Source organism: Dendrobates tinctorius, unplaced genomic scaffold, assembly GCF_039654945.1.
Source record: "Dendrobates tinctorius isolate UK_male_01 unplaced genomic scaffold, ASM3965494v1 ptg000046l, whole genome shotgun sequence".
NCBI lineage: Eukaryota > Metazoa > Chordata > Amphibia > Anura > Dendrobatidae > Dendrobates > Dendrobates tinctorius.
In genome coordinates this window covers 74209546-74228832 of record NW_027361714.1, presented here as the reverse complement: position 1 = coordinate 74228832, position 19287 = coordinate 74209546, and the positions used below count along the sequence as shown (strand labels likewise).

Below are 19287 nucleotides of genomic sequence, written 5' to 3'. Positions count from 1 at the left end.
GCCAGTCCCTTCTCACTTCATCAAGGCATGTTACAAAAGATCATTGCAGGGGTATATATACATAAAAAAAAAGGGGGAGGCGCCAAGAATAGTGGGGTGACACGTCAGTATGGATACATATACATGAATCATACAAAACAATAAAACTTTATTACAACCATATTAAAAACGATGTTTAAAATGCCATAAAAAGTGTTGGTATAAAAAACGTGATTAAAAAATAAAAGACACGGGGGGGATCACGAGGTAAAAGATTAAAAAATGGCTCTCGAGTCCTGGGGTGGATTAGAACTTGCCTCAGAGGATATAACATATAACTCATGGTATTAGTCCACTATGCTACATGTGAAACTGGAAAGTAAGGAGAAAATGGTTAAAATCATGTGTAAATAGCTAAAACTAGTCTCAAATATCTTTTTTCTAGGTGGAGAAAAGAGAAGAACAACAAGAAGAAACTCTCTGGAATAGGTGATATAAAAATGGTTAATAATTGAGTGTTAAGACTTAAAAATAAAAAATTTAAAAAAATAAAAAATTAATGGGTGAAAAAAAAAAGCATGAAAAATTTTTTCTTTAAAAAACGAAGATGATGATATAAAGGAATTGAAAGGATAAGATATTAAAACACAGGGTCAAAATAAAATCAATAAAAAACATCATTGATATTAAGACCATTGGGCTCAATAGATTTGAGTTTGTAGATCCAAAAAACTTCCTTTCTGCATAGTGATTGAAACCTATTGGGGATGTGGTCTGGTATGTGATCAATGGGATAAATGGTGGCTTTACTGAAATCTCTGGAATGTGTGGCATTAAAGTGTCATGAAAGTTCATGTTTTTGGAAGCCTATTTTGATATTGTGACGGTGTGAATTCATGCGACAATGTAGTGCTTGTGTAGTGCGACCTACATACAATCTGGGACAAGGACAGGAAATGACATATATAACATGAGAGGAATGACAAGTGAGGTGGAATTTGAGGGGAAATTTTTCAAGTGTAATGGGGTGGACAAACACAGACGTGCAGTGTGAAATGGTATGACAGCAAACACAATTAGGACGGTGACACTTATAAATCCCTGGTGATGAAATTGTATGGGTAGTAGGCTTCTGGGGTAGAAGTCTACTTGGAGCCAGAATATTCTTTAATGACCTGGCCTTTCAGAAGGTGATAGCATTTTGTCTGGAAGGACCCCATTAAGTATGGGGTCCTTCTTAATGATGAGCCATAAATTATTTAGAACATCTCTTATCCTGTTCTGTTGTGAACTGAACGTTGTAATAAAACTTGTTCTAAAGAGTTCAGCATCATCTTTCTTTTGTTTAGCCAGAGATTTGCTGGGGAGAATATTCTGGTTAAAATTTTTAAAAACATTATCACATGTAGAACTAATGAGTTTTTTGGGATACCTCTGAGCAAGGAACCTTTCCCTCAGGACCTCGGATTGTGTGTTAAAATCCTCATCATTAGTGCAGTTCTTTCTTATCCTTTGGAACTGATTGTGAGGAATATTTAAAAGCCATTTTTTTGTAGTGTCCACTCTTAAAATGTACATAACTATTAGAATCCACCTCTTTAAAAAATGTTTTACTGCAAATCTTGGAATCCCTGATGAAAAATGTGATGTCTAAAAAAATCCATGGACTGATTATTAACATGTGGGGTAAAAGTCAAGCCCCATGGATTATTCTGGATGGAACAAATAAGAGCACCCACATCTAAAACGTCATTGTCCCAGATTGTCCTGAGGGAAAGGTTCCTTGCTCAGAGGTATCCCAAAAAACTCATTAGTTCTATTGTTTTGTATGATTCATGTATATGTATCCATGCTGACGTGTCACCCCACTATTCTTGGCGCCTCCCCCCCCTTTTTTTTTTAATGTATATATACCCCTGCAATGATCTTCTGTAACATGCCCTGATGAAGTGAGCTGGGACTGGCTCAGGAAACTCATTGGCAATAAAGATATCTTGAATTCTACCACAGCAGCGCAGTCTCTTATTGCACTACCAGCCTTCTCTTTAAACTGTAGATTTTGCCACTCCTAATGATGTAGCAATTTCTCGGATGGTTTTTTTTTCTGTTTTTGCAGCTTAAGGATGGCTTGTTTCACCTGCATGGAGAGCTCCTTTGACCGCATGTTTCCTTCACAGCAAAACCTTCCAAATGCAAGCACCACACCTCAAATCAACTCCAGGACTTTTATTTGCTTGAGAATGACATAACTAAGGGATTGCCCACACCTGTCCATGAAATAGCTTTGGAGTCAATTGTCCAATTACTTTTGGTCCCTTTAAAAACAGGGTGGCACATGTTAAGGAGCTGAAACTCATAAACCCTTCATCCAATTTTAATGTGGATACCCTCAAATGAAAGCTGAAAGTCTGAACTTCAACTGCATCTGAATTGTTTGTTTAAAATTCATTGTGGTAATGTCTAGAACCAAAATTAGAAAAATGTTGTCTCTGTCCAAATATATATGGACCTGTGTGTACGTATACACACACACACACACACACACACACTAGCTGAAGAGCCCGGCGTTGTCTGGGCATAGTAACCGACTGTGGTTAGTTATAACAAATTATAATGATTTTATTGCACATAAAAACATTTCACATCATATATTCAACACCACAGATTTGCAACACAAATTAAATAAACGATTACCCAAGTATTGATAGTATTTTATTTTCAACTCATTCAAGAGCCTTTTGATAAAAATGTGTATCTGTGTATCTAACCCTATCCTGTGTGATAATGTCTGCTGAGCTGTGTATCTAATCCTATTGTGTTACTGACTGCTCAGCCGTGTATCTAATCCTATCCTGTGTGATACTGACTGCTTAGCAGTGTATCTAATCCTATCCTGTGTGATACTGTCTGCTGAGCCGTGAATCTAATACTATTATGTGTGCTGAGCTGTGTATCTAATCCTATCCTGTGTGATACTGTCTGCTGAGTCGTGTATCTATTCTTATCCTGTGTGATACCGACTGCTGAGCCGTGTACCTAATCCTATCATGTGTTACTGACTGCTTAGCCGTGTACCTAATCCTATCATGTGTGTTGCTGACTGCTCAGCCGTGTATCTATTCCTATCCTGTGTGATACTGACTGCAGAGCCGTGTATCTAATCCTATCCTGTATGATACGGACTGCTGAGCCGTCTATCTAATCCTATCCTGTGTGATACTGACTGCTGAGCCGTGTACCTAGTCCTATCCTGTGTGATACTGACTGCAGAGTTGTGTATCTAATCCTCTTCTGTGTGATACTGACTATTGAGCAGTGTATCTAATCCTATCCTGTGTGATACTGTCTGCTGAGCCGTGTATCTAACCCTATCCTGTGTGATACTGACTGCTGAGCCATGTACCTAATCCTACCATGTGTTACTGACTACTCAGCCGTGTATCTAATCCTATCCTGTGTGATACCATCTGCTGAGCCATGTATCTAACCCTATTCTGTGTGATACTGACTGCTGAGCCATGTACCTAATCCTACCATGTGTTACTGACTACTCAGCCGTGTATCTAATCCTATCCTGTGTGATACCATCTGCTGAGCCATGTATCTAACCCTATTCTGTGTGATACTGACTGCTGAGCTGTGTATCTAATCCTATCCTGTGTGATACTGACTGCTCAGCCATGTGTCTAATCCTCTCCTGTGTGATACTGACTGCTGAGCTGTGTATCTAATCCTATCCTGTATGATACTGGGCTCCCCCTGCAGTCTATGTCAGAGGGTGGTCTATGTTGGCACGGTAATAAATTGTGTTATTTCCAGCTTTACAGAAGGACGATAACACCATAGAAATGATAAGAATAATGGGCAAAATTGTTTGGTGAATTGGAATGAGCGGGGTTAAAATTTTGCCTCACAACATAGCCTATGACACTCTCCGGGTCCAGACGTGTGACTGTGCAAAATTTTGTGGCTGTAGCTGCAACAGTGCAGATGCCAATCCCCGACATACACACATACATTCACACACACATTGAGATAAAGATATTATATATATATACATACACACACACACACACACACACACACACACACACACACACACACACACACACATACATACATACATACATACATACATACTAGCTGGAGAGACCGGCGCTGCCTGGGCATAGTAACTAACCTTGGTTAGTTGTAGCAAATTATAATTATCCTCCATCCCATAGTCCCGTGCCCATATACCCATCATACATATCCACGATCCCATAGGCCCGTGCCCATATACCCATCATACATATCCTCCATCCCATAGTCGAGTGCCCATATACCCATCACACATCCTCCATCCCATAGTCCCATGCCCATATACCCATCATACATATCCTCCATCCCATAGTCGAGTGCCCATATACCCATCACAGATCCTTCATCTCATAGTCCAGTGCCCATATACCCATCACACATCCTCCATCCCATAGTCCCGTGCCCATATACCCATCATACATATCTGCCATCCCATAGTCCCATGCCCATATACCCTTCATACATATCCTCCATCCCATAGTCCAGTGCCCATATACCCATCACACATCCTCCATCCCATAGTCCCATGCCCATATACCCATCATACATATCCTCCATCCCATAGTCGAGTGCCCATATACCCATCACACATCCTCCATCCCATAGTCCCATGCCCATATACCCATCATACATATCCTCCATCCCATAGTCGAGTGCCCATATACCCATCACTGGTCCTTCATCTCATAGTCCAGTGCCCATATACCCATCACACATCCTCCATCCCATAGTCCCGTGCCCATATACCCATCATACATATCTGCCATCCCATAGTCCCGTGCCCATATACTCTTCATACATATCCTCCATCCCATAGTCCCGTGCCCATATACCCATCATACATATCTGCCATCCCATAGTCCCGTGCCCATATACCCTTCATACATATCCTCCATCCCATAGTCGAGTGCCCATATACCCATCACACATCCTCCATCCCATAGTCAACCATTATGACATCATAGTGAGCGGCGGGGCTTGCAACCTATGATGACATCAGCGTCGCCATGGCAACCATTGACATCATAATGAGGGGCGAGGCTTGATACACACACTTTTTCCCCATTATGTAGATAGGGGCAAAATTGTTTGGTGAATTGGAACGCGCGGGGTTAAAATTTCGCCTCACAACATAGCCTAGCACAGTCTCGGGGTCCAGACGTGTGACTGTGCCAAATTTTGTGGCTGTAGCTGCGACGGTGCGGATGCCAATCCCGGACATACACACACTTGAGCTTTATATACGAGATATATATATATATATATATATATTCGCTCAATTATGATTGAATGTCAGTGATGGGTCTTTTGGATTTGATAGCCTGATGGCGTCCTTGAAATGCTGGGTATATATTCATATGATCAGGATTCATTGTGAATATTAATTTCTCCCCTCCTATTTATAATGTATACAGATTGGGGATAAGTAGCTGGATATCATCAACTGTTGCAGTAGCACTTTAACTGTAATAGCCTATGTGGTTATCCTAAACTCAAATATGTCCCTCACTTTTTCATTTGAAATTTCTACAGATTATGGATGGGTAGCTGTATATTAACTGTTGCGCTAGCACTTTACTGGCAATAGCTTCTGGGTGTATGCTGCATTTCTAGGCATTGTATCTACTATATAATCGTCTAATTTTGTCTGTGTGTTTGCAACGTAAATCCCACGTTGCTGATTGGTCGCGCCCAGCCGCGTGTGTTTTTATGGTTTAATAAAATTTAATGTTTTAACTTAATTTGGAGTCTCTTCATATTATAGCTTTAACAGATACTGGTGTTTAACAAGGTCAATAGTGTAACACTCACTGAAGTTGTTCCATACTTTCCTTTAGGCCATGTTCAGTATTTTACCTCAGTATTTCTAAGCCCAAATCCGGAGTGGAACAATCAAAGGAAAAGTATAATAGAAACACGTCACCACTTCTGTATTTATCATCCACTCCTGGTTTTGCCTTACAGACACTGATGTAAAATACTGACCGAATACTGATAGTGTGATCGTGGACTTATGCAGCAAGTCTCTTAGTTCACATCCTATGCATGCATGTTTATAGGGGAGGTTCGCAGCAGTTTTTCTACGCTTTCATAGATGGCAGAGTTTTTGTGAGCATTTTCCACTCTGTAGAATAGTGACAATAGGGTGTTATTTTACACCTTGTCGAGGTTTTTAGTTTCATGAACATTGCGGCATACTGGAGGTGTGTTCTATAGATCTGGAAGTACCTACAGTATAGTCAGTTTTAGAGGATTTGTGGAAAAAAAAATTTGAGTATGCATGTTCCACACACATCTTCCCGTGAACTACTTCTTTTAACAGCGTATATAATGCAAGTGTCACATCAGCACACAAAGGTCATTAAAGGGATTGCCCAGGTCCAAACAGTTGATGACCTATCCCTAGTAGAAGTCCTCTACATGAGATCGCTGGTTGTCAGACCCCCAAACCAATCAGCTCAAAAATGCCCTTGCAGCAGTTGTATCTAAGTGATGTGTGGGGGCAGAAGAGAGCGGCTCTATATACTGCTTAGTGATCACTACTGAGTGCTGCACTTTATCTCGCACTCACTCTGGCTGCTGCAGGAGTGGTTTACAATTGATGGGAGGAAAGAGTAAAGGAGAGGGAGTAAAGGTTATGGGGGAGGGTGGAAAGGCCTGATATCAGGCCCCTCCAATTCTCATACTGATATTACGTCTTCAAGGACAACCTTTTAATAAATATAGGTAAAGGAAAATTTGTCCACAATCAGTTCATATAAACTGCACCCAATTTTCTGTACTAGCTTTAAGAATTCTCCCTTTGTTCCTCACTGTGACGACACCGCGTTTATTCTTAGGCTAGTTTCACACTAGCGTTTTGGAGCGCAGCGACTGCCTGCGCACGGCCGCTGCTAAGCCCCGCCCCTGCCGCACCCCCGCCAGTAGCTCCGCCCATGGCGCATGACGCTGCATGCGCCCTGCGTCCCCTATCTTTATCACATAATAAAGATAGGGGACGCAGGGCGCATGCAGCGTCATGCGCCGGTGGGCGGAGCTACCGGCGGGGGCACGGCAGGGGGCGGGGCTTAGCGGCGGCCGTGCGCAGGCCGTCGCTGCGCTCCAAAACGCTAGTGTGAAACTAGCCTTAATTATGACAGACCTGTTATTCAGTGGGTCATGAAACATAAGCCATTGTTCATATGAACCTGAACATTGACTCTTGAATTGACGTTTGTTGCAGCTTATTGTGCTGCTATCCTTGGAGGACAGGAACGCAGGGTCATTGAACAATCGACGTTTGTCAATATGCTGATCACCCATTGTATCAGTCCATGCAGCCTGTTGACCTGCAAACATTGAAGGACAAACTATGCAGATTGAATACTTGATCAATGAGAGTTGACATGATCCCACCATCCCACTGACCTGTGGATGATTGTCTGTAGGACAGATGTGGGTATGAAAAGGGACCTCTATCCTTTTGCAGAGTGATTTTACAGAACAACAAAAGCCTGGGAACCACGGCTCAAACTGGAGGAACACAGATTTGAGACTCTACACATGATAGTAGGCAAGGTTGCATGGCTACAACCGGAGGAATGCCAATTTGACACTCTGTACAGGACGCCAGCTTAAGGGACCATGTCCCCCTCTTGATGAATACAGATCTGCTCCATTGACCATCACTAAACCCATGCAGAAGTTTGGAGAAGCCAGATCGCGACAATCAGGTCACCGGGCCACATACCTCATTGGACTGTCAGTTTCCCAAGCTTGTCCTTACCTCTTTTGTGTGTGCCCATCAAAAGCAGGCGGTGGTGGTAGCTGGCCCTGGAAGCCCCGAAGTCGTAAATGTTCTCATTCCCGGTGAGCCAGCGAAAGGGTGAGACACTGTAATTTGCACAACCTTGTGTATTTGCTGGGACTGTTCCATATATTACTGTCTGTTGGTGGCGCAATAAAATATTGCCCCACTGTTTCATCCTCACCCTTTGTTATCTGAGTAATATTCCGCCCAAGGGGAAGGAGTGTGGGCATTCAGTGAGATGAGCCCTGGTCCATGTGATCTTCCTAAAGACAGCCAAGTCACCGGACGAGAGCACCATCTGACCCTCATGTCTCCACATTCACTATACATGGTTAGGAAATAACTGTCTCCATAGCCTCTTAAAACACAGTGTGAACCTCACCATAAATTAAGACCCATCATGGAAAAGGCTTTTCAATATAGCATTTCCATTAGCTTAATTAAAAAGTACTGAGGAATGTAAATGCCATTAGTTGAAAATCTTAGCAAACAATGATTGCAACACTTTTTTTCTAAATTTCTATTTTTGTCATTCAAAAACAAAAAGTCACAATTATATATTTTATTAGTTTTTAATATTGTTTTAATTTTAACTTTTCAAACGATTTCCAGTTTAGAAAACGATACACTGACCACATAATTCCTTTTTTTTATACAGTTATACAAATAATCTAAATACACTGTTGTGTTCAGGATGATGGCAAATAAGATTTAACTGTACATAAGGAAAGAAAAATATTATAAGCATATTTAGAAACCATAGAAATGTCTATACAAAACAAGCAAAATGGAATAAATCTTATATTTAAAGTATTGCAACAGTCCCACAGTTTTAGAACAAAAAAAGGTCTTTGCACAGTTCCTCACAATGCCCCATTACAGCTAAAGCAAGACAGCAATATAGATTTTTTTTATTTTCCTTTTTCTTCTTTTATAAGAAAATGACAAGTCTGAAATGCTACACAGAAATACAATTTGCACATTCTGATCAAAAATTACAAAAAAAAAAAATTGCGTCTTATGAGTGGAGCAAAACATGGAGGACAAACACCGACCAACTGTATAAAATCCCATTGCAATTGCACATTATTTTACTTGGTTGTTTCAAAAGTAAAAAAAGGTCTATTTACAAAATATTTTGCACTTTAACTTAGAAATAACATGGGTGCTCTAGAATTGAACCGAGGTCTGATACTGATGTATCAAGAGAAGTGCGTCCTGCTAGTGGAGAACAGTGCTCCTTCATAGGCAGCGTACTGTGGAAGTAACCAAAGCCTATTGTAAGAAATGCATTTACACGATGATTCCTCTGGCGTGTTCAATCACCGGCATTATAAAACTGTATGATACAAAGTTAAAATAAAAGGAAAAAAGACTTTGTACATTGTAGAAAGATAGCAATACATAGGATAACCCCGAGCACTGATGGAGATGAGTGTTGGCTCTAAATAATAGTCATATTAAACAAATCCGAAAAATCATGAACGCAATGCAATCCAAAACAGCACCATGCACAATAGTTTGTAGTGTGGAAACACAGAGATAATAGCACCGGTCACCTCTTAACGCAATTCAAAACTGCTCGAGGAGCTGACGTAGATAAGGAGCCTTGGAGAGTTCCCGGCTCACTCGGGAGAGCTTGAAAAGTACTGGACAGTTGAGAGAAACACATTGGATCTGTTGGTCACAGCAGCCCGTGCAATTCCTGCACAACTAGAATGGAAATAATGATATAATGTAATAACCAGTCTCACTATAAGTTCAGTACATGCTCTCCTGTGAATTGCAAGATGAAGCCACATATATTGGCTATTTTATATTTTGCATATGTAATGCATCCCCCCGCTACTTTGGGCTGTGGTTAACGCCTAGATTAAACTTCAACTGCCATGTTGTTGCAGCTCTCAAATATCTCCCTTGGCCTTCAAGATTTGCCCTCTTTTGTAACTCTGTATGTACCTATTCGGCTAAAGTTATTATATGCCTTTATATACTGTAAAAAAGTGATATGGAGGTTGTAGTCTATACCATGATTAATGGCCTTGTTATAAAACTCCCGACTTTCAGTGCCAATGTAGACTATCTTTGTGAGTAGTGTCTTCCTCTAAGTTGCAGCCTCAGCCTCTCTCTCCTGTTCATAAGAGTCGACAGCGGGGAAGCCATCACGAGCAGGAGACAGAGAACACAGACTGAAGTACCATGTCAATGAACTACATTAAGACTCTGCAGTGTGAAGGGGCAGTTTTAGGTTATTGATATATTACCGGCTTTACTAAGGCACACAGAAAAGTCTATACACTGTTCGTTAAAGGGTGTCTACCCTTTTCTGAACTCATGACTGGTCAACTGTTGATCGCAGGGAAAATCTGGGTGTGGAGACCCTCAATGATTGCTTATATGAATTTGACACTCTGCATCTTCATTTCTATACAGCTTGTGTGATATACTGATTCACTGAAAGTCCAAATACTTCCTATGATTAAGAACACTGCACAAACTGAACTGAAGAAAGACAGCACTCATCTGGGTTTTGATTCCCTGTTTTACTGATTGGTGAAGGTCTTGGCACGCAGATCAAAACTTCTGAAATATCACTATACACCACAAAAGTTTCTGAAAACAATCTGTTGCTTTTAATAGTGGCCTATTTTACTGTCTTCGCTCATGAACTCAACACAATCCTAAACATGAATTGTTTATGTGCAGCAGATTTCATAGCAGTCCATGTCCTGCTGAAACAAATATGTGCTCCAACTGACTGCACAGAAGTCATATGCACAGATGATTCGACTATTACAGGACGTACCAGAGCTTTGCATTAACACATTGCAAATAATAGTCTGATATAATTACCTTAACTAACTGTTCTTGTCTGTACTCCAATTCCCGAATTTCTTGATTGAGAATCACTACTACATGCTGTGGTTGACTCCTACATTTACTGCAGATACCATGCTGCGTCAGTTCGTCACAAATAGGACAATGCAAGGTTGTGAAATACTGAGAGATTGTGCCTTTCCTTGTATCCAGATCATTTCTCATTGTGGAGTATGCAGAGTACGCCTTCTGGATCTGATAAAGGAAACAAAATGCAGTTTTCTGTTAAAGGGGTTGTCTGGGCATATGGTATTGATGACTAATATGACGACAGGTCATATATAGCAGATCGGTGGGGGTCTTACACCCGGCATCCCCACTGATCAGCTGATATTTGCTCCAGCGCTGGCCGGATGTAAATATTTTGAACAGAGCTGCGCTTATTCTGATCAAAGTTTAGCAGCTGCTGCAGGATGTTGCCGGCTACTACAGGGCAGCTCCTATTCTTTTGTATAAAAGTGTGGTAGCTGGCAATGTCCATCAGCAGCTGCTACACTTTGATTGAAGCTGTGCTGAGCAGCTCCATTGTAAGTAATTACATCAGGTTGGTGCCAAAGCAAATAACAGCTAATTGGTGGGGCGCCAAGTGTGAGACCCCCCACTTATCTACTATTGATGACCTATCATGTGGCTAGGCCACCAATACCATATACAAAGACAGCACCCTTTGTGTTTCCCAGAAAACATACTAAATAAGATACCATCAAGAGGTCATTTGGTGACCATGAAAGAATATGCAGTCCGTGAAAACAGATTTGGGAATTTCTTGTGAAGTTGCAGCAGTGTGATATATTACACTATGTAGTATAGTACGGAACAAGAAAGTAAGGCTCCTTTTAGACGTCTAGTCCTCCCAACAAGGTTTTTCTTTAATGATATAGGCAAAATATATTTAAAAACTTGTAATAAAAGCACATATAAAAAAAAACCAAAAACAAAAAACCTGTGCACTTACCCTTGGTAATTCATCGTACCAATTGAAAACATCCACTCCAATTAGAGAAAAGACTCTGTTTAGTGGTGGTAGAATCTGCTTAGTGATGTAGTAGGTTGCATTTAGTCTCAGGTTATGGTCTTGGAGGACATCAATAGGCCGACTTACAAGCTGAATAAGGGGTACTCCAGGTGTACCATACACTATGACATATGGCACTCTTTCTCCGACCCGAGGTTCAGAGCGACGGTCATATGCTACCATTTTCCTGTGAACAAGAACCGCGGTGAGTTTTCTACTTTTTCAACGTAGCTGTGACATATGTAAGAAACGTGCAGCTCTCCAATTCTAGTCAATGGTGTCTATAGGACAGGAAAATATCTGTGCTCTTTAATACATACTCATGTATCATTTATGCCACTAGTTATGCCAGTCACAACTTGGTAATATTCACAGATATCTTAACTACGCACTTTGTTGCCATGAATAAACAGTACAAATGAAGATCAGATACCGTATATACTCAAGTATAAGCCGACCCGAGTATAAGCCGAGGCCGTTAATTTTGCCACAAAAAAAACTAGGAAAACTTATTGACTCTAGTATAAGCAGAGGGTGGGAAATGCAGCAGCTACTGGTAAATTTCAAAAATAAAAATAGATGCCAATAAAAGTAAAATTAATTGAGACATCAGTAGGTTAAATGTTTTTGAATATCCATATTGAATCAGGTGCTCCACATAATGCTCCATACAGTTCATGATGGACCCCATAAGATGCTCCATACAAAATACGCCCCATATAATGCTCCATAAAGTTCATGATGGGCCCCATAAGATGCTCCATACAAAAATTTGCGCCATATAATGCTGCAGAAAGGTTAAAGGTGGCCCCATAACATGCTCCATATTAATATATGCCCCATATAATGCTGCACAAAGGTTAATGGTGGCCCCATAAGATGCTCCATATTAATATATGCCCCAAATAATGTTGCACAAAGGTTAATGATGGCCCATAACATGCTCCATATTAATATATACCCCATATAATGCTGCAGAAAGGTTAATGGTTGCACCATTACATGCTCCATATTAATATATCCCCATATAATAATGCTGCGATTTAAAAAAAAAATAAAAAAATGACGTACTCACCTCTCGTCGCTGCTCCTCAGTGTCGCCGGCTCTCTGCAGTGATTGTTCAGGCAGAGGGCACGCACTAAACATGTCATCGCGCCCTCTGACCTGAACGTCACAGCCAGAGGACCTGGGAGACAGCGCAGCGGTGGAACGGGGACAGATGAATATGGCATGGCTCACCCTCCCCCAGTCCTACTCACCCTCCTGGTGCCTGCATATCAGGGTCTGCTACATCTCAGTTCCGGCAACTGCATCTCTCTTCCTGTATTCTTCGTGTGCGGTCACATGGTACCGCTCATTAAAGTAATGAATATGCGCTCAACCCCTATGGGAGTGGAGACGCGTCCATATTCATTACTTTAATAAGCGGTGTCACATGACCGCACAGGAAGAGAGTGGCAGATGCCGGGACTGAGATGCAGCAGAGCCTGATATACACATGGCAGGAGGGTGAGTATGATGTCTTCTGCTCCCCCGCTGGCTTTCTGGCGTATGACTCGTGTATAAGCTGAGAGGGGGCGCTTTCAGCACAAAAAAATGTGCTGAAAATCTCGGCTTATATACAAGTATATACGGTACTTTGCAATATAAAGAATTGCAGAAAAAGACATCTTTTCCCCACTAATGCTCCCTGCACTGATTATTCACTCTCAATAACTGCTCAAATCTGTCTTCAGTGAGGGATCAAATGACATCTTATGCCTATGAAAATAGGAGGAAAAAGGAGTTAGATGGAGACACAAACCGATAGACATACGGAGAAATTGCTGAGGCTTATAGAGGTGATACCCCCTGTGTGTAAATATATGGCTGATATTTCACCTGGTCAGTTCCAGTGCTGGCACACAAGCTCCTGGTCTGTAGGAACCGCTCCCTCTGTATTCCTTGGCAAAGATAAGATCCTGCATGCTGGCCTTTCCTTCCAAAAGCTTCATACATTGCCTCTGGACATACTGCTTTATTTGACTTATATCTCTTGTCTCAAACAGCAACTTAATAGAACGCTCCAGTATCTGGAAGTACACAGAAAAATAGAATAATGTAACATTGGGAAAGCAGCCACTATACAAATGAGCGATCACTTACAATGGATATAAAAAGTTTACACACCTGTGTTGAAATGGTAGTTTTTTGCTATGTAAAAAAAAAATCATAAGAACAATTTCTCAACTTTTTTTCCACCTTCAAATGTCACCCATAATCTGTACATTTCAATTGAAAAACAAAACAAAATGAAAATGAAAGTAGCACTAAAATAAAAGTAGTTGCACAAGTGTGAACACCCTCTTATAATTGGGGATGTGGTTGATTAAAAAATTATATCTAATCCATGAGCCCAGAATGATTGTGCACAGATGGTCACGGTTCTCAGCAGCACACTGGTTTACACAGGACAATGTGATGCTGAGAATGAGTATTTTTAAGTTGTAACATTTCACCTGACGAACAAGCAGCTTGCTCATAATTGACCACCAACTTACACTGAAAGCTCATCAGGAAATGAGGTTTACTAGGAACGCTTGCGAATTGGCCAGTGTGAATGCACTTTTCGCTTTGGAACATTTAGGGATGGAAGTAGTGGGAGAAGTCACTGCATTTGGGAGAAGACTTTGAAATATATATTGACTCTGACTCCTTACCTTACCAACAGCAGGACAAGCATCTCTTCTCACAGTCTCTATGCCTTTTGCATCAAAAACTGGATCTTTCTGGTCAAGGGTTTCATACATATAGCCCACATATCTCTTCTTGGTTTGCAAAACACATGGAAGATACACCTGGAAGATGTACAAGTGTGATATGTAGGGAGTGGTGAGATGTAGGGAGTGGCAAGTCAGTACTAGATCATAAGATCATACAGGTCTTACAAACTTGTAATAATTAACTATGCAAATTGTTCTTTGGGACTCTAACACGCAGAAGACGTTTGCTTTATCCCAGAACTAATTTATTAATTTTATTTTTTTTATAAATTACTCAATAAGTTCTATAGTCCCAAAGTAGTAGCAATAACAACTTCAGCCAGTCCTGCAAGACCTCCATGGAAGGAAAAGGAAGCCATGGTACTCTCAATGTGGCAACACAAATATGAATCTTTTGTAAAAAAAAAATAAAAAAAAATATATGTTTTTATTTTGCAATGGTACCTAAACTTGTAAACATTTTTATTTTCGCATTACATTTACCTTCTCGAACTTCAGTTTCACAGGTTTTGGGTTTGTGGCAGTGACTGCTTCAGCAATTTCTTGTCCAATCTTGAAGGACTGTTCTTTAGTTGCCCCTTTCAGCAAAACAAACATGCTACAAGATATAAGGATAATATATGAATAATGGTATGAATAGTTATCAGAAGTCAGCATTAGTTGAGTTACAATCAGCAAAAATAGTCTCAGTGATGCACGCTCGTGTTGTAAAGGCAACCAATCACCTCCATAAACACAATTTACGAGTAGATATAGTGGTATTCTGCAGGTCACTAGCACTTAAACCATATTAGGCTGATTTACTGGAGCTGTGGCTACAGGGAGAAAATAAAGCTGGCTATAATCATTCCTCAGCACACTGATTTACAGTCTTCTCTGCAGCATGTGTGGGTAGAGCAGGTTTTCACGTACAAGGGAGTGATTAAAGCGTGATCACCGCTTACTTAGCAGTGACTGTTACAACCCCCTACACCACCCTAATGTCTGTAACAAGGGGCTGCAGGGAGAATATAACCACATTTTTTTCCCTGTAGCCACCGATCCAGTAAACCCGACTAACATGATTTAAATGTCATTTCCCTGCAGATTACCGATATTTCTGCACCTAAATACTTTTTATGATGTTGAATTTAATATTTTCTAAGACAATGATCGCGTAGATAAGGGGAGGGGGAATCCTCAAAACATATGCGGCTATGACTCCTGAAAAATCATTGGGTTTCTTGACCCCTCAATATATTTTGTGCTTCAATTCTCCACCATTCTAAAGAATGAATAATGATAGTGTTTTGTTTTTTTCACCTGGTGAAAATGGTGCTGCTTTTTTGAATAAGATGTGTTTGTTTTGTTCCCGCACCTCTCCATTCCTGAGATATGGCACCCTCTTCCCTGTATATAAATCTAGTCCTCTTAGCCAAGTGGAAACTGTTCCCAACTCTTGTGTGTGGGTGTCTTGATGACCATGCCCACTTGGATAACAAAACTAGATTTACTTATAGGGAAGAGGCGACCAGTAGGTGTACAATACAGACTCAAAACTGTGAGTCCCGTGTATTGTGTCTGAGCAGCTACTAAGCTAACAGCACAATAATGCTGTGACTGTATGCATTTAAAACAAAACTATCTCAAGAAGTTACAGAAATTTTCATCACACAGAGTCCAAGTTCTGGAATTCTTTTCAAGAATAAGGATATTTGCCTTTAGGACATGAGTTTAGTCGTATAAATGCAAGTGTGAACTAAACCTTTCGTGAATCCATGTCAGCCGTATGAAAAGCACATATTCAGGTCATAAAAATATACAAATGTATCTCTAGGTGGCCACAACATTTAGTGAAAAATGGCAACGCAAACTACTACTATATCTGCTATGGTTTACGTGGAAAATACATTTTGTCATTTATTGAGGTTACCAAGTGACGTGGCCATTTGTGACAGAACACAACAATTCAGACAGTGCAAACACAGAAGGTAATTCAGGTAGAAAAATAAGGTTCCTGCTCTCTATATAACCTAAATAGTATAGGTAGGTCATGAGCTGCGGATGCAAGGTACAGTTGTGGCCAAATGTATTGACACCCCCTGCAATTCTGTCAGATAATACTCAGTTTCTTCCTGAAAATGATTGCAAACACAAATTCTTTGGTATTATCTTCATTTAATTTGTCTTTAATGAAAAAACACAAAAAGAATTGTCCTAAAGCCAAATTGGATATAATTCCACACCAAACATAAAAAAAGAGGGTAGACAAAAGTATTGGCACTGTTCGAAAAATCATGTGATGCTTCTCTATTTTGTGTAATTAACAGCACCTGTAACTTACCTGTGGCACCTAACAGGTGTTGGCAATAACTAAATCACACTTGCAGCCAGTTGACATGGATTAAAGTTGACTCAACCTCTGTCCTGTGTCCTTGTGTGTACCACATTGAGCATGGAGAAAAGAAAGAAGACCAAAGAACTGTTTGAGGACCTGAGAAACCAAATTGTGAGGAAGCATGAGCAATCTCAAGGCTACAAGTCCATCTCTAAAGACCTGAATGTTCCTGTGTCTACCATGAGCAGTGTCATCAAGAAGTTTAAAGCCCATGGCACTGTGGCTAACCTCCCTAGATGTGGACGGAAAAGAAAAATTGACAAGAGATTTCAATGCAAGATTGTGCGGATGTTGGATAAAGAACCTCGACTAACATCCAAACAAGTTCAAGCTGCCCTGCAGTCCGAGGGTACAACAGTGTCAACCCGTACTATCCGTCGGCGCCTGAATGAAAAGGGACTGTATGGTAGGAGACCCAGGAAGACCCCACTTCTTTCTCCGAGACATAAAAAAGCCAGGCTGCAGTTTGCCAAAACTTACCTGAAAAAGCCTAAAACGTTTTGGAAGAATGTTCTCTGTTCAGATGAGACAAAAGTAGAGCTTTTTGGGCAAAGGCATCAACATAGAGTTTACAGGAGAAAAAAAGAGGCATTCAAAGAAAAGAACACGGTCCCTACAGTCAAACATGGCGGAGGTTCCCTGATGTTTTGGGGTTGCTTTGCTGCCTCTGGCACTGGACTGCTTGACCGTGTGCATGGCATTATGAAGTCTGAAGACTACCAACAAATTTTGCAGCATAATGTAGGGCCCAGTGTGAGAAAGCTGGGTCTCCCTCAGAGGTCATGGGTCTTCCAGCAGGACAATGACCCAAAACACACTTCAAAAAGCACTAGAAAATGGTTTGAGAGAAAGTACTGGAGACTTCTAAGGTGGCCAGCAATGAGTCCAGACCTGAATCCCATAGAACACCTGTGGAGAGATCTAAAATGGCAGTTTGGAGAAGGCACCCTTCAAATATCAGGGACCTGGAGCAGTTTGCCAAAGAAGAATGGTCTAAAATTCCAGCAGAGCATTGTAAGAAACTCATTGATGGTTACCGGAAGCGGTTGGTCGCAGTTATTTTGGCTAAAGGTTGTGCAACCAAGTATTAGGCTGAGGGTGCCAATACTTTTGTCTGGCCCGTTTTTGGAGTTTTGTGTGAAATGATGAATGTTTTGCTTTTTGCTTCATTTTCTTTTGTGTTTTTTCATTTAAGACAAATTAAATGAAGATAATAATACCAAAGAATTTGTGTTTGCAATCATTTTCAGGAAGAAACTGAGTATTATCTGACAGAATTGCAGGGGTGTCAATACTTTTGGCCACAACTGTACATGACTCAGATGCTGCTGTGCAGTAAATATGTCTTCTGTGATGCCATTTCTCCAGCTTAGGATTCAGACTTTTTTCTTCTTACAAATGAGAAAAAAACAACTTATCAGCGTGCTTGATCTGATTTTTGTCCATTTTTGGTTTGTGTGCTCATTTTTACCATCATAGTAGTGTCATTCATTTTTCTTGTAAGTAAAAAAAAAAAAATAATATTTCCCTAGCTTCTGCTGCACATTAGACAGTAAAAACAGGCAGCACTTGGATGATACACAGATGCAGTCAGCGTTGTGCTGCTTACTTTTTTCAAGGACCCATTGATTTCAATAGGCAACTGACTCAGACCAAAAACAGACTCACTTATTTTATTAGGAGCGCCAATCCCACAGTAAGGGTATGTGCACACGCTGCGGATTCTGCTGCGGATCCGCAGCGGATTTGGCCCTGTGGATCAGCAGCAGTTCCGCAGACAGTGTACAATACAATGTTCGCCAATGGGATTTCAAATCCGCAGTGCACATGCTGCAGATTTTTCCGCGGATTTAAATCCGCAGCATGTCAATTCTTTCTGCGGATTCCGCAGCGGTTTGACACCTGTTCCATTGTCCAGGTGTCAATCTGCAGGGGAAAACCGCTGGCAAATCCGCAGGAAAACCGCAGGTCACTTTACCTGCAAATCCGCAGGTGAATCCGCAGTATGCGTACTCACCCTAATGCAGGAAAATCATCTTCATGACTGCACATAACAATGATTTCATTACCTGTCGGTGTCGCCATACACAACTTTGGCTCCCCACTTCTTTGTGTCATTCACAAGTTTTATAGCGCGCTCCAAAGTCTCTCGTGCCTTGTGGACAATACTGTCTCCAACCTAAAAGGAGATAAAGCAGAAGTCATCACTTGGGTGGAATCTTAAGAATGAGATATTCACCGTAATATCAGATGGACAGCAATAACAGTGAATGTTCGCCAGATACATAAAGCTTCACGATTATGTCGCTTACAGGGAAAATATTTCTCAATTTCTCCATTATATTTCTAGTTTATTCAACCAGTATTGGTTGGTGAAGTTCTCCCTGATCACAGATTACTGATTCA

General features: G+C 40.8%; 1 protein-coding gene across 2 annotated transcripts in view; it reads right to left on the bottom strand.

Annotated features, from left to right (window-relative positions):
- Window positions 1-8396: 8396 nt before the first annotated feature.
- REV3L (REV3 like, DNA directed polymerase zeta catalytic subunit) overlaps window positions 8397-19287 on the bottom strand; it is a 266105-nt gene continuing 255214 nt past the window's right edge. For both annotated transcript variants that reach the window (XM_073575998.1, XM_073575999.1), the window contains exons 26-32: window positions 18951-19060; window positions 14988-15102; window positions 14442-14579; window positions 13624-13814; window positions 11682-11928; window positions 10703-10921; window positions 8397-9562 (exon numbers count right to left, since the gene is read on the bottom strand). In XM_073575998.1, coding sequence (XP_073432099.1) covers window positions 9422-9562; window positions 10703-10921; window positions 11682-11928; window positions 13624-13814; window positions 14442-14579; window positions 14988-15102; window positions 18951-19060 — 1161 coding nt within the window. In that variant the 3' untranslated portion in view covers window positions 8397-9421. The remainder of the gene's footprint in view (window positions 9563-10702; window positions 10922-11681; window positions 11929-13623; window positions 13815-14441; window positions 14580-14987; window positions 15103-18950; window positions 19061-19287) is intronic.